The sequence below is a fragment of the Brachionichthys hirsutus genome, unplaced genomic scaffold (assembly GCF_040956055.1).
Source record: "Brachionichthys hirsutus isolate HB-005 unplaced genomic scaffold, CSIRO-AGI_Bhir_v1 contig_700, whole genome shotgun sequence".
In the NCBI taxonomy this organism is placed as follows: Eukaryota; Metazoa; Chordata; class Actinopteri; order Lophiiformes; family Brachionichthyidae; genus Brachionichthys; species Brachionichthys hirsutus.
Genome location: NW_027180374.1, coordinates 133,958 through 150,238, shown reverse-complemented (window position 1 = coordinate 150,238; position 16,281 = coordinate 133,958). Strand labels below are relative to the sequence as shown.

The following is a 16,281-nucleotide window of genomic DNA, read 5'->3' as shown; positions in this document are numbered from 1 at the left end:
TATCTGCTTTGTTTTAAGATAATCAGATTGCCTCTTTTATCAAATTATGCAAGTCCCTTGGCTGTTGGCGAAGATCGGAAATTATAACACTCTTCGTTAAAGAGAGCGGTTGCTATTTCTGTTGCGATCACAACTCTGCCACTGAACACACGGGAGAGACCATTCCCAATCTGCACTCAATAATGGATTTAGGTTTCTATTTTTAATCTCTCTGCTTTTCTCTCTGACTGTTACTGGCCAGCAATCTTAATAATCATAGCTGTTGGCCATCATAAAATGGCTGGTACAGAAATAGCCACGGCAATTTATACGATAGAGTAAGATGCATTAGGTAGCAACAGCGAGGTGTATCTAGATGCACAAATGTTTTTGTGCCTCTGGAAAAGAAATAAAATGTCAATTAAATATTGTGCAATTTTTGAGGGAGCTATCATTCAAGGGTAAAAAACAAACAAACAACCCAGAGAGCACAGACTTATTGATAAAGAGGACAACCGACTGAAAGCAAATAGAACTTCAACTGCATGTATTTTTATACGCTGTTCCATGTGTGAGGCGCCACCCATTTATCTTTATCTTATTAATGTAAGATAAAACAAGTCTAGTTATATAAAAGTATGACATTTTGTTTTCTGATCATCATCCCTTGAAGGAACCTAATATGATATCGTGGTTCAGGTTTCTCATTAAATCATTTTGTGATCTGCAGCGTCCACTACTGGTATGACTCAGTAATTACAACTGTACGACATCCTGTTTAAATAAAGTTTGCTTTGTTTACAGTTTCGCTTAAACATGGCGACCCTAGCAATCGAAGGTGAATCCGAAAATCTAGCGGTAATATATATATATATTTATTTAGAAAGCACTTTTTCTAGAACTGACGCAAACTTGTTTTCACAACCTTTTTATTGATTTAAATGTTTCAGAGTTGAATCGCGGGAATATGTTTTGACGACGAGCTCGCTCCGTAATAAATTCTAGCTAAAATTGTCTAAGAAAACATTTTCTAACGAAATGGTTTGCTTATATTTTGCGTTTTACTACCCACAAACCCACGGCAACGCATCTGGTTACCATTAGTCATTAATTATATTAACATTTTAATGTTTTCTCTGGGTTTTTCCAAGAGCATTGTTTGCTCCCGATTGGCTATCAGAAAATGGAAGTTACAGATATGTAGATGTCGTATTTCCGGTATTTCCCATTATGGAACGTGACGTTGAAGAGATTCAGAATCCAAACATTAAAGTTGTTGTTATGGCACATCGCGCTATGACCGGTCTTTTCCATTGTGCTTTCACTAAATGGAACTGTAGGGAGAGGGAGAGTCTCTTCTCCATCAGCCCTGCTCACCACTCATCGCCGGTAACAGCGTGGATCACAAGCTGGCCAGGCAGAGAGAGGCTCAGTTTTTCAGGGAAGCAGAAACCAACAGGAGGCAGTAAGTGTCATTTAGATGTGATTGCGAATCCTAATTATTTCCACATACATTCATGAAAAGTAGGAAAACTGGTTCCAGTCAATTCTGTAAATGAAACGACCACAATCCATGTGACGCATTGTCTTTGAAGTACGTATGATTGTGTTTTCACTGGTTCGTTAATGAAATACACCGATTCAATGCTTCTTCCTTTTTTTTCTCTTCTCAGGATTGAAAAGCTTGAGCGAGAAAGGACACTGATCAAGCAGTGCAGAACGTATGGCTGGACAGATGTGTCTGGAGAACTAGAAGAATATGGGAACATTTTGGAAGAAGAAAAAAATGCTGAGCGTGGGTCTTCCTTTGAATATTTTCATCACAGACATTTCATTGCAGGAAGGCAACACAGCCTCAGAAAGGACATTATCACCATGCCATGTGCTCCAGTCTACCCTGATTTAATTATTGAACTGATATTTATTTTTCTTATGATCTCTCTCCGGTTACTCTCTGGTCACTACAGGAAAGAAAACGATACATCCAACATCAACACTTAAAAAAACTGCTTTTCACATTGTCCTTGGTATTTCTTCTATAGAGATGAATCTGCAAAAGCAGCTCGTGGAGATTCAAAATGGTGTGAGGAAACTTCAGAGACAGCTAGCTGATGTGAAGCCAACTCCTGCGTGTAAGAGTTTTATTCTCCAGTATTTTTACCCGAAACACAATGCTACAATATAATTAATTCAGTCATCTTGTGAGATATTTAGGCACCATTAATAGTTACACAGGAGTCACACAGCTCACTAGAGTCATGTTGATTGCAATATCCTTAAGAGTACAAATGAAATCAAGATTGTCTTGGGTCAGATTGTAAATCGTGTTTTTGGTATTTGTACTTGGGTTTTCAGTGATTGAAAGACTTCAGGAAATAATGTCAGAGGTGGAGATCTCCACGAACGCCCTCAAAGAGGAGCAGCGGTCATGGTAACGGGATACAGGGAACGACCTAAAACCATGTAGTAACCAGAAAAATAGAAACCGCTATGGAACGAAATGAGCTTAAACACATTTAACATTTAACATTAAGTTAATTAAATACATACATAGAAAGCACAATCCTATAAACAATAGATGCTTGCATTTAGTAAAAAGCCCTCTTAATTCATATTTAGTCCAATTAGTGCATTTGTAACGTAGCCTACCAGTGTGTTTTTAAGCAATGATCTCTCTCTGTGGGTGTGAGGGTGTGCATGCGAGCACGAATGCACGAGAGAGAGGGATCAGTGTTTGTTACACAATTAGAACGAACTTGTAGTTTAATAAAACATATGAAAAGTCACCCTTTGTGTTTCTCCTCACAGCTTGGAGGATCTTTCGAAGGAGGAGAGGACATGCAGACAGGAGATCACAGCTTATGAGAAAAAGATTGAGAACTGGAGCCTTGCTGTCAATTCTGACCACAAACAACCTGCAGCTCCCAGTGTAAAGGTCTCCACTCCTCTACCTGTTGACTTTGTGGCTTTTCTAATTATTTATTAAAAGAGGATGGAGAGGTGAAGTTGTGTTTGAATTCTTAACATTAGAGTGTGGAAAAATCATCTGAAATCATGAGACAGCATCTGTTTTAGTGTTTGGAGTCTGTAATAGTAATTTAAAAAAAAACCATTCCTATATTTTCAGTAACATTTTTTTAATATGCATCTAACATTGTTGCAAATGCTTCACATGAGTCATAGCATTATATTTTCCTCAAGACCAAACTCCTGGACAGAGGCCTCCCTGCAGAGGTTAGAGCACTGGAAGCTTTTCTGCTAAAGACTGGAGGCACTTATGGGGGCTGGGATCAATATGAACACCAAGCCTTCCTAAAAGTAAGGCGTTACGGTCATTCTGTAATTTATAATGGAAACTCCGGTCTCTCTTGCCACATTTTGCTCACAAATCATTGCAGGCAACTGCAGATTATTTGTTCAATATTTTGCTTCAACTGAGTTAAGATTCTTCTCTGGCTTACTGGTACTCTAATCCGTTTGAGTTCTAGGTCTGGACAAAGCACAGAGGGCAAACTGTTTACAGGAAAGAAGCCAAACTGTACCTGTTTACGAAGACATTGGAGGAGATAGAGCAACATGAGGACTGGCATCAGGAGCTGATCTATCTACAGGACAGAAAGAGAGAGGTGGAGAACTTTCACAGTTAGTAAAAAAGAAAACTGCTCAATTGTCACTAAAATTATGATGGAAGATAGCGTCTTACCATTCATCAGCAAAGAAAATGTCATCGCTTTTTATTTTACCCATTCTCAGGCTATTAAGCGGTGGAAATCCAGTAAAGTCCAGACCAGAATACAGAATCAGAAGGAGGCAGGTGAGGCAAAGAAGGAGCGAGAAGCCAAAAGCCAGGCATATCTACACAGGTGAGTCAGGAATGGAACTGAATTCATTCAATGTCTAAAGCAGTGAAATCCTCTCTAGAGTCAAACCATCCCAGCAGATCTGACGAGCACCCAACATGTTGAATTGTTGTCTCAAGTAAAGAGAAATTAAATCTTTTTTGTTTTTGCCACTTTTCTGTTTTCCTCATTGTGTTTCAGAACTGAGGAGGAGAAGAAGGAGGCAGCTCTGAGACTAAAGGAGTGGAGAGAAGAGACGGGAAGAAAAATCCAACAGGAAGAAGAGCAGAGAATGGCTGCGGAGATACAAAAAAGTAGACACGCAAAGGTGCTTTTTCAAAGTGATTTATCTATAGTCCTGCTTATTTTTTTATTTTTTTAGCATGACAATCAATAGAAATGCAAAGAAAAGCATGTCAGCCTACATTTTACTGCACCAATAAAAAAGGATATCTGTTTGCCAGGAAGAACGTCGCCGGCAGCTGGAAGTAAAACTTAAAGTTGAGGAACACCTACGACTCAGGAGAGAGGAGGAAGAGGAACGGGGGAGGAGGAGGAGAGAAAACGAGCAGAGGGAATTGGAGGAAAGGAGAAAGGAGGCATTGAAGGGAATCAAATGCTTTAATGAAAGGGTACAAGGACAGCACAGCATTTTTTAATGTGTGGTTGTATAATAATAAGAACATTTCCAAAATTCCACACTTGTCTGCTTCTCTGCAGGATCTTCACAAGGTGGAGGCAAAGCTTCGAGCAAAACAGCTGAGGGAAAAAGAAGAAGAGGAAAGACGGTTGAGAATTGCTGCTAAGTTGAAGGAGAAGGTAAGGGATGAACCGTTGATAAATTAGTGTTATATCACAAGGTCTCTCGGAATCACTAACATAAGGAAATGTCTTTTCAATCGTCTAAATTAGAGTTGAGTCTCAAGTCCTATATAAAGAGAGTTTGATGTTTTTATTGTTCTTAATTCAGGTGAACGTCCACGTCAGCAGAGATTCCTCCAGGCTTACTCGTCCTACTAAAGGATGGGAAGAGCGGATGAAACACATTGGACCTTCAGGAGGAGGGCCGATGACACAAATATTCCACAGGTCGGATTTTATGTAATTTCTCTGTTATTAGGCTAGATTTCTTGAAAGGAAGGTTTTGAGTCAAATAGTTGTTTGCTTTCCCGAGTCATTGTTATCGCTGTTGGTTTGTTACAGAGCCGTTCCCTCTTGGAGACAAGGCCTGTGATGAGCAGCAGCGGAATTCAAGTGAAGCGTCCGGAAATCTATTCAGCGCAGAAATGATATTCTATTAAAATACATATGATGGAACTTCAACCAGAGTGTGCCTTTATTTGAATGAACTCTGTATGATGCGTTATTTAAATGAATTTAGATTTAGCCAAATTGTAATAAAACCATAGAAGGTTGTCAATAAAATGTCGGACTGTGGTCTATTTCGTTGTGTCGATGCCATCAACTGCTAACTTATGGAAATAAAAACCTTTATCATTACTTATTGGTGAATATCCAGACTTTTCCACGTCTTCAATAGAGATCAAATCTCGAACTACCCCATCTGTGCCTTGGACTAAATATGTGCTTTGATATGAGATTTTATTTTGAAAAGCAAACGCACCGGAAAAGATACCTCATAGATGCGGATGTAAAGATGGCGGAAGAGGAGAATGAATTTGAAGAATTCGAGCAAATAGATTTTTTAAGGGATAGACATGTCCGCTTCTTCCAGAGAACGCTTCAGGTTTTACCTGAGAGATACGCCTCATTGGAAACAACCAGGTACGTTTACTGCAGTGAAGAGCAGCCGAGCTAGCTAGCTAGCTAGCTAGGGCCCAGCTGTTCTGAATGGAAGCTAGTGCTACTTAGCGTAGCCAGCGTGCTAACATCAACTAGTAATAGAATGATGTGAAAGTGAAGTTTACGCGAGATGGACGACTTTATGAGGGGCCACAGGCCAAGATGCTGTGTGATGGCGTCGGTGTAAATAGTTTATACAACATAGTTTAAACTTTGTCAAGTTGTTAACTTGTTAAATATTCATCAACAGTAGTTGAACGAAGTCAGTGACCAATAATGTTTAGTTATGTTTTACTCTAGTGTGAATGCTCATATGTGTGTCGGCCGTTCGTTCTCGCAGCTTCTATGCGTGTTTTCTGTCCCCCAAAGAAACAGTATTTGACTATTATTTGTCTCATTTCCAGGCTAACCGTCATATTCTTTGCCGTGTCTGGCCTTGATGTTCTGGGCGCTCTGGAGGGGGTTGATAGAGATGTCGTTATTGAGTGGATCTACTCGTTACAGGTTCTACCTACAGAGGATCGTAAGTGTTCTCACGTTCTCTACACCAGAGTGTGGACGAGTTGGTTAATTAATGATTTCTGATACATCATAGATCACTGCGCTGTAGAGTGTAACTGTTGTGTTTAGTAAAGTTGTCCCTGTTCTAGAAAACCTTAAATACTGGCAACAATATAAGTACTGTGTGTTTGTGTGCATAATTTTGCCTACATGAAAGGCAACAAGTGGATTAGGTTGTGTGTGGTGATGATGATGAATGATGAATGTATTTATTAGATGGAATGTTAGGGTACAAGTACAGTCAAACAGTAGCATGTATTACAGTACAAGTACAGTCAAACATCCTGTCTAAGAGGAGCATTTCAAAAAGGCCCTTGCTGTCTTGTTTCCGTTGAAAGTCCTTCGTACATAAATCATCGACATTTAACAATACAAATAAAACTCATATTAAATTACTATCGTTTGGGGAGTCTGCCAGTATTTCAGGAACTTCTGTTTTGTATTCAGACGTTTTAATTTTGCCCCCGGGTGTCTCCTTCATACGATCCGTTTCTGAATTACCTCGACTTTTATCTCTTTCTTAAAAGCCATCTTTCTATGCCCAGTTGGTAAATTATTATTTATTTTTTTGACCTTCACAGAACCCGTGTGAGAATAGCTGTTTTAGTTTTTTTATACCTGCCATATGTTTAAGTGTCGGAGATGTGGAAATACAGATTTGGGTGTTTTTATTTTCTCTAAATACATCATCAGAATCGTGAAACGTTTTAGCTTGAAACTGTTAAGATGTCCATTCAAGCACTTGCGTTTTGAATTACAGGATCTATGTAATACCAAAACTATGTCAGATGTGTCTGATGACACCTGCCCCCGATTGAATTTTAAAATCTGAATTGTTTAGCATACAATTGTGTTTACAAAATTAGCATGCTGCATACATATTATATTGTAAAAGTACAAGCTCCATATTAAGTAAGCGTAACATTGACAAATAAAATAGTGCCTTAAAGGAAAGTCAAACGTTGATATGATCTCTTTAGAGTTTTGACATTTGATGAAATTCTGTTCACCGTTCTGCACCACACAGTATGCTTCGAAACGGCCAGCAGATGGCAGCAGTGCACTTTCATTGGCTAATTCAGTGCTCGTCGAGCCTGCCGAAGGGTTAATGGCAACATAAAAATAAATATATTTGAGACAGATCCAACGTAGCCATTTCCAGACCCGAGTTATCTTGATCTTCACTATTTATAATGATTTCTGTCGCGCCTCCATCGGCCCTATCCTGCTGTTCTCTTCTAGAATCCAACCTAAGTCGTTGTGGGTTTCGAGGGTCGTCCCACATCGGAGTACCTCACACCACTACGGTACTGCTTCTCTTCATCCAAACCATTGTCATCACGGCAGGGCAGTTACATCATCAGACATTGTAATTGTCTAATGTTTCACGTTTTGGATTTATCCCCCCCAGAGACACATTTTTAATGTAATACTGAGTCATTTCCTGTGTAAATCTTATTAAACAATAAAATATTTAATTTCCGCTTTGACTATAATTCTGGATCTTTCCCTACAAGATTTACATTTTTATTCCTTCTATGATGTCCTTTTTTTTTTTTGGTGTGTATTTCTACCCATCATATTTCTGAATAACTCCTCCTGATATTTTCTCCAGGGTCCAGGCGTGGCCCATCCGTATGACAGCGGCCATGTTGCCATGACGTACACTGGGCTCTGCTCGCTGCTCATTCTAGGAGACGACCTGAGCCGAGTCAACAAACGGGGCTGTCTGGCCGGTCTTAGAGCGCTGCAGCTTGAAGATGGCAGGTCAGGACACACACACACACTTATACGCACACACACACGCGCGCGCGCTGAGCTGTCATACCAGTTCACCTTAAGTCTCAAAATCTGAATATGGATATGGAAATGTCTCTTCTCGCCTCCAGTTTCTATGCCGTGCCGGAGGGAAGTGAAAACGATATCCGGTTCATTTACTGCGCAGCCAGTATCTGTTACATGCTGGATGACTGGTCAGGCATGGACGTTCAAAAAGCCATCGAGTACATCAGAGGAAGTTTGGTGAGTAGCTGTTAAAAACGGGGCCGAGCAATATGTCACCATCAGGATAGCTGCGTGTCCCTGTGTGCATCGGTCACACCGTAGCATGTACCGGTAGGCTTTACAGTGAGGCAAGTGAACTCTGATGCATCAGGCTGCAACCTTTTATCTGACTGACCTTCATGAAAGTTCTGGTTTCCTCTTAATCCTGTGTTTTGTTTTTCTTTCCATCGTGTAGATTTTAAAATGTATAAATGGACTGTCCTGCTCGCTTCCCCCTTTGTCCAGGTCACATTTGTGAAACTGTAAGTGGAGCGGTGGCAGAGGGCCAAGCCGTAGGAGAAGCGAGGGGAGGGGGGGAGGGGGGGGGGGGTCGCTTGAAGAGTATCGTGCTTTTAACTAGGCGGTGATGAGATGAGAGTGCATGTCTGTAACATCCAGTATTTTCTCAAATCAGAATATGCATCAATAGAAGAAACCCGATATCACAATGGCAGCCCCCCCCCCACACCCACACACACAAATAATGTGCAGCCTTATTTAAAACTATGAAATGAAGCTTTAGCTGCAGCGCTAGCGAAGGAGCAGGAGAGATTTATAGCCCCGCCCCTTTAATGGTGCAGCCTCTGTTTCATTCGAAGCGGGGCTTCTACCCTTGAACGAGGGGAACTGACCGTCGACCTTCCGGAGGTGCCACTCTGCTTAGAAATACTTAGTTAATAATGAATGGCATGTTTGAGCAGTGCATTCTGGTCTTAAAGCTGCAGCCGAGGGTTTCCCACCCCACCAGGAGAAAACATGCTCAAAGTCCGAGTCCGCTTTTGGCAGACGTTTGATGTGTTTGTTGCTCCTGTCTCTTGTGCCGGCTGCCAAAGCAGAGATGGCGACATCCTCCTCTCTGCTTTGGCTTAGTTTATGCATTTCAGTGTCTTCAGACAACGGCCTATTTCAACAGGCGTTCTTGCCTCCGAATATGTTCTGCTTGTCATATATTGTCTTTTTCTTTGTGCCCTGCTCAGTCGTACGACAGTGGATTTGGCCAGGGAGCCGGGCGAGAGTCGCATGGTGAGTTCGCTCATCTTCTTCAGCGTCTTGCTTGCCTACACGATCAGAAAGCTGAATTAGAAGGTGAAATCATGAGTCTAAAAATATACACACTTGTTATCTCAGATTACATTTTGATTTATGAATATTATTTGGATTTTTAAGTCAAAAAGGTTCTTATGAGATCGAAGCATTTGCGAGTGTGTTTTGGTGGGATGTGGTAGAGGGCATGAAAGTGGCTGATGGGGAATAAATGGTTTAAAGGATTAGCCAATAAAACCTTTTTAGATTCATTGTCTTCATTAATCCTCCCTGGTTTAAATTAAACGTTATTATTCTGAAACAAAATCCTTCAGTCACCTTTGTGACGTGGTTAAGAGCATTTCCTCTTAACCTTCTGACATTGCGTGCATGTAAAAATGAATTAAACCGGTATGAAGGGACAATGAGAGGCTTCACTGTGACTTGTTTCACAAATTTCACATCGGATATTCAGTCGACGTCCATTTACCCTCCTGGGATCAAACATGTTTACCTTTTATAGCGCTTCATCTTTCAGTTATGTAATCTTGTTTTCAGTTAAGAGCACATGGAAACCTCCCCGTCGTTGGTTGTGGGCCGTGTTGAGAAATGGCTGCGTTGAACTGTGAATATTAATCATCGTGGAAAAGAGTGCCAGAGGCTGTTTTAGAGAAGATGTCGTTTCTTTTACTGAAGCTTACGCCCAGTCCCGACCCGAATGCCAGCGTTGGTGGTTTAGCATTCTTCACACGTCTGTTTTATCCAGATTTTTTATTTGATCTTGCCTCCTCAGGAATGAGACGTCTTGATACGCAGATTTACACCCGAACGCAGATAACCAGCCAGGCTTGATTTGGCTCATTAGTTTTAAACATGACCCAGAATCGCTTTGATAGCGAGTCGCGCACCTTCCTGTCTGCGTCCAGGTGGCTGGACTTACTGCGCCATCGCCTCTCTGTGTCTAATGGGTCGACTAGAGGAGGCGCTGAGTCAGCGGGAGCTGGACAGGATCCGCCGCTGGTGCGTCATGAGGCAGCAGAGCGGCTTCCACGGGCGCCCCAACAAACCCGTCGACACGTGCTACTCCTTCTGGGTGGGAGCGACGCTGGAGGTACCGCCTGGCCTAACGGACGCAGCCATGTGCTCACTTGTGCATTCATTAGCATGGGCGTGCATTTAAGTAGTTTTAGCACGAAAATGTTTAGAATTTTACACAATTTAAACTTGTAATAAGAGATTATAGAGAAGCTTAATAGCACGGGGCGTGTGTATAAATAGCAGTGTGTGTATATTCGCACCGTCAGAACAGCTGGTTGGACCCTCCACACCCATGTGCAGTGATGCCGAGCGTGGATGGCAGTCTGATCTGTGGGCCTGTGGTTAATCCACAGTTCCCATGGGGCAACTCTTAAACATTAGAAATGTGATTAATGGCGAATGACCAATGATGAGCTGTGACTATTGACCCGTGAGGCGCAGCAGTTTGACCGCTGAGCGATGCCGATTAAAGTTTTGTGTCTTATTTCACACGATTTCGGTTCATAGAGTGAAAATGATTGTTCAAAGCAGCAGTCCTTCAAATAAATCGTGAGTTTTTTCAGAGCCGTTTAAAAAATATATACCGGTATATATTTTAGAAGCTAACATTTGCTGTCATTTCAGATTTCTAGGTTTGCTCCTGAAACTGCATTTGCTGTAATGAGAAAAAAATAAAATATATACATATATATATATATATATATACCGGTAAAATGTTTAAAACAGTCATTGATACAAAGCAATCGCCTGATGATCTCTCACTGCTTGACTTAATTTGAAGGTGATCTACCCAACAGGGCCCAGTTGAGGGGGGGGGTGAAGGGTCCGTGGGTGTCGGTCATGAAGCACGAGATCATTTTGTTTGCTGGGTAGCATGTCGATCGATCACGTACATGCAAATTTACATGGACTCTTTCATGCTGTCTGGGAAAACGCAGGGAAACTGGTTCATCTGACGGCTTTGACCCAGAAACTCTCTGTTGTTGCTGTGGAACACGGTGAACAACCTTCTAAATGAGATGTGAGGTGTGGGAATGATATTGATATTTCATATTGATTTTTCTCCCGCACTCTCCCCTTACCTTTTCTCCGACCCTAGTTGCTAGATGCGTTCCAGTATACAAACTTTGACAGAAACAGACGCTTCATCCTGTCCACGCAGGATCGCTTGGTTGGGGGATTCGCCAAGTGGCCTGACAGCCATCCAGGTAACGTCCCACATCGATCAGATAAAGTGCAAATAGACAAGCCGCCAGTGAAAAGAAATGGTTGTTGGTCAGATTCTCATGGTGCAGTTCTGTTTGTCTCCACAGGGGGGTGGATATCTGTCAATAGAAGAGTGGCACAAATCCCATTATATAAAAAGGCCATAAGAAAAGTGAGGGGGGGGGGTGTTTAATGTCCATATTGTTGAAGCAAGCAGATCATGTTACTATTCAACATACTGTTTATTTTTCAGTATCATCAAAGGTCTTGAGGACAAAAGTTTCAGCAGTTTCAGTTTCTTTTCTTCTTCCTGCCCTCCACAGGTGCACGGAGGTCAGGGTGGGGTCGTCCTTGTCAGTTCTCATTTGCGATCAATGGAACTCGTGTAACCCTAAACGTCAGGCGTGTACATGCTCCCCCACGTAAAGCGTAAACGTCGATGCGTCGGTCCATCGTCAGCCCGAAGAAACGGGAGCCGAAGCTCCTCGCATTACAGAGAAAGGGCAGAGAAGATCAAATGCTGGAAACAACGAAACAAGCGCTTCTCTGACCGGGTCTCGTAAATATTATTGAACAAGGGAGACCTGTAGGGAATGATACGGGAGACTCTTTGCTCTTTGGGTGCTGACGGCGTTCGGTGTAATGTGCAGATAGATACTGGCGTCCAGGGACCGGTCTGAAAAGATAAGAAGGTAACGGAGACGTGGAACAAAAGGAGGGGCTGCATAGTTCTCGAGGTGATACGCACTGAATATAGCCAAATGCAACTTGAACATTTGAGACGTGAGCTCAAAACGTCAGCGTTCGTGGAGCAGTTGTCTTAATGACAATGATTCGATAGAAAACGAGGCTTTTGTTTTGTTGATTGAGTGACGTGACAAACATCCTGTCTCTGTTCTATTGTCTGTCACATGCATAGGACTGCATGTTGCGTCTCTGACCTGGTTTCTCCTGCCCCCCCCCCCCCCCCCCCCCCCCTCTTTCTGTCGCTACGTTCTCGATTCCTCTCCACCAGACCCCCTGCATGCCTACCTTGGGCTGTGTGGGCTGTCTCTGATCGGGGAGCCCAATCTGAGGAAGGTCCACCCAGCTCTTAACATCACCCAGAGAGCCTTTCAGCACCTCCAGCAGCTGCAGCAGGCATGGGGGGGGGCCGGCGCCGGCAGCTGCCGCAGACAGCAGAGTGATCCACAGCTCTGCCTATGAGCAGGTTTAATACCGGTGGGCTCGTCACGGGAAACAGAACTTCTGCTGCGTCTCTTCAACACGTCTGAGAGACTTCCTCATTTTAGGAATCGGATTGTTTTTTTGTTTTTTTTTTGGTAGTTACAGACGAGTGACTTTGAAGAGCTTATTTTTAGTACTAAAGTGGCTTTTCTGTTAAGCAATATGCGTCACACTTCTGCTGCCTTTAGACAAAACTGCAGTAAATAACGATGTGCGTTTTGGTTTAAGAGATTTATATGTACCTGAAAATCCTATTTGAGTCTTTGGAGACTCGAAGAAACAAACTTTTTTTTTTAGATTATGTTTTGGAAGTGTTGTGCTCCTTAGCTTCGTCACCGTGGTCAAAAATACAACCTGCTTTAGGTCTTCCCATCCAAGGACGAACATTGCTGGCCTCCTTCGCATAGACAGCCTGAGACCCAGAGGACGGAACATCTCTTAGTAGTCAAAGGTTGTTCAGTGGGCCGATTTAAATGTATTTAGTTGATCAATTATGCATTCACCGTTGCTGAATAATGCTTCATATATTTAGAGAATGTTATAAATAATGTTTTCTTCGACAATGGATTATTTTTTTTGCGGAAAATTCTAGAACTTGAGGAAAATTACATTTTTTTTTTTTTACTTTTTTTTTTTTTTTACTTTGAATTGACCTCCCTTCATCATACAAAAACGCTCCTGAGGCACTGCCTTTCCTCTTTTGTGCTTCTCTACCCTCTGAGGTCTTCATCCGTGCTCAAAGCCTCAAGGTCTGAAGTTCAGAAGAGGAGCCCAGCCTGTTAGAAAGGAAAAAAAAAAAGCAAACCGCTAACCAGAAGTAACCAGAGGGCCAAAATATATAACATCTCTCCAAAAAAAGAAGTTCAAACAATCTTCACCGACAGGCTTTTATCATATCAGATCTTGGAAAGTTCACAGGTTTTGTATTTCATACTCGAGGCTAACATAAAAATAGATTGAACCTCTCAAGACATTCAGATAAAAAGCAGGTCTCCGGACACCCCCTATATTGAACATTGTGCTGATTGGACTCTCTTGGACCAGCATTCATGCTCCCTTCAGGGACAAAACCACTGACATCAATCGCCACTAGAATCTTTCTGTTCTACAGCACTGACGATTGAATTATTTTCAGGACAAAAAAAAGAGCAGAATGTGTCGATCAGAGTCAAATTAACAAAACGGTCGTTACCCGATACGACGGCCACTTCCATTCCGCGGATATTGACTCCCAAACACTATTTGATCAATAGGACAACCAGCCATGAAAAGCCAAGTGAATATAAGTGACCTTCCGGCCTTCTTCAGCTGGGCTACGAATTGTGTCTATTCTTAAATCCTAGCAGCTCGTCTTCCGTTCTCACTTTAGCCCTCTGATCGCCGTCAAGTAGCATTTGCATTAGTTACCTCCTCTCCTCTTAATCCCTTTGTCTCAGCAGACGCCTGCGCCTCCAGATGATGAATGAGATGATATTATCACATTAGGTCAGCATGCATCCCCCCCCCCCCCCTGCAACATGCTTCCTGTGTTAGTCTCCTCTCCCTTTTCATTTGCCCCCTGTTTTCTGTCTTAACGGACAAAGCAGGAAAACAGTAGAAAAGAGAGGAGGAGCGGCGACTGAATAAATCATTTCAACCATTTATTATTAATTATCAACTGTCTGAGACCGGATTCTCCCCGGCGAGCCCCTACCGACCCCCCCCCCCCCCAGTGTTATACCCTTGCTCCTGCGCTACAACAGTTGTGTCCTACGGTGCTGTTTTTCTTAAGCCGCTTGTCTTGCTGATCTTACTGACTCTTCATTTGCCAATTTTTGTTTGTTTTGTATTTTTTGTTTTCTTTTCTTTGTTTGATCCTTGTTGGGTCTCACTGTCCCCCACCCTGCTCCGTCTCCGATTGGTTTAGCCGGATGTTCTTAGCCCAGCTCTAACCAACCAGTGAAGGGGTAGATCTAGTCAAAATAGGCAGTGGGATCCATCATAATGTGCACATTGTACATATGAATCTCGTTGCAGATGCAGAATTGAGCCTCAGACACGTTATAGCAGAAGCACCTCAATAGTCTACTTGAATTAGTCGCGGTTTGAAGCTTTGTGATGAAGTGGTCCGAGTTATCTGAGAGTGAAAAATGACACTGAAATAAAATGTTCGTCCTCCACGCATCTTTCGTGATTTTCCCTTTGAATAGCAAAACTACTCGCTCGATCTTAACTCTCCACTGCGCCTCACTGAGCGTTACTCTGAACGCTTCCTGCATGTGCAGCATCATAGCTCGGCTGTTTCTAAATGGGGGAGAATTCACTAAGAATCAGCGGACGGTTGGTTTGATGGGTCTGCCTCTCGCTGCAGATGAAGGCTGCAGCTCGGCACTTGTTACAGCACATTCTTCTTTATTTTTATGATTTGCTGCGTCATGCTGCAGTAGAGCCTCTCGGATCCACAACGTGGCACGACTTGCCACGCCAGCTTTATTTAGAAGGTCTGAAGATGTGAAATAAATCCTTGCCCGGTCATCACAATAAATACCGTAACAATTAATATGATGGGATTTATTTTTTCTATGACTGGTTGAGTTTTTGAGCCTAGATAACAATGTAAATAAATGATTAATATGTAACTTGTATTATGCAAGTGCTCAAGATGAAATGTTTACAGCTGCATCCGTGTGATGGTTAGAGGAGGTGGGTGGACAAATGTTGATATATGATGTTAAGTACTTCAGCTTAGAATTTGCGGACAGTAAATTTGAGTCATGCTTGGCGGTGCGTTGTGTTTATGATGAATAAAATCACCTACGTTTTGCAGCTATTCTGGTGTCTGTGTGTTTTTACATCAGGATATCAGGATAGAAACACCTTTATATTGCCCTGGATTTGGATTTCACTCTCCTAATGCCTCATGTTTTTCATGTGGATAAGTTTCAGAGGAATTACATTTTGTTGATGAGAATTCTTGTCTTTTTGTAGATCAAACATACCTCGTGTGAAATTTACTGCTGCTCCTCAATGCCTTTAATGAACGAGCCCAAATGTTCATTAGAAACGAGCATCTCGTGGTCGCCGATATTGATGACTGGCTCTTTTTGTTGGTTTTGTGTTGTAACTAATCAGACCAAGATGTTATTACAGGTAAAACTGAAACTCAAAAGGTTCTGTTCTTGTAGGAATTAGATTACATCCGTCCTTGCCATGTCTGTCCTGAGCCTAACCTCACATCCCACATCTGTTAGGTCACGTCTCCGTATTCTTTACCCACACAGATGAAAGCAGCCAAAATCAAACTACGTATTTTTTTTATGGAAAAGGAAAGTAGTCACTAATTCGGGTGTGATGACCACGCGCCATCAGAGTGTCGGCATAAAAGACCACGCTCCAGCTCCTTTTATGGTCGACTCTGGGATTCAATGACTCAGAGCCCTAATTTTAACTTCAAAGGTGACAACTGGTCAACAGTTTTCTGCATTGGCCTTCCATTTTATAAGACAGTTTAGATTAGTTATGCTCTACAGAGACACAGTCTGATTATCTTTTTCTTCGAGGTCAGTAAATAAATAATAATACC

The 16,281-nt window shown here is 42.1% G+C and overlaps 2 protein-coding genes across 2 annotated transcripts; both read left to right on the top strand.

The window, feature by feature from the left end:
* Positions 1-795: 795 nt before the first annotated feature.
* Positions 796-5,252, top strand: LOC137914205 (coiled-coil domain-containing protein 112-like). The gene is made up of 14 exons (XM_068757810.1): positions 796-837; positions 1,320-1,444; positions 1,653-1,774; positions 2,022-2,111; positions 2,335-2,410; positions 2,788-2,914; positions 3,181-3,297; positions 3,468-3,605; positions 3,733-3,842; positions 4,020-4,146; positions 4,283-4,450; positions 4,539-4,637; positions 4,789-4,907; positions 5,022-5,252. The coding sequence occupies exons 1-14, from the start codon at positions 796-798 to the stop codon at positions 5,050-5,052; spliced, it is 1,491 nt and encodes a 496-aa protein (XP_068613911.1). The 3' UTR covers positions 5,053-5,252.
* A 223-nt stretch (positions 5,253-5,475) lies between these two features.
* LOC137914202 (geranylgeranyl transferase type-1 subunit beta-like) lies at positions 5,476-12,711 on the top strand. The gene is made up of 9 exons (XM_068757806.1): positions 5,476-5,603; positions 6,026-6,144; positions 7,425-7,489; positions 7,798-7,949; positions 8,072-8,204; positions 9,203-9,248; positions 10,175-10,359; positions 11,386-11,494; positions 12,508-12,711. The coding sequence occupies exons 1-9, from the start codon at positions 5,476-5,478 to the stop codon at positions 12,696-12,698; spliced, it is 1,128 nt and encodes a 375-aa protein (XP_068613907.1). The 3' UTR covers positions 12,699-12,711.
* Positions 12,712-16,281: the final 3,570 nt, after the last annotated feature.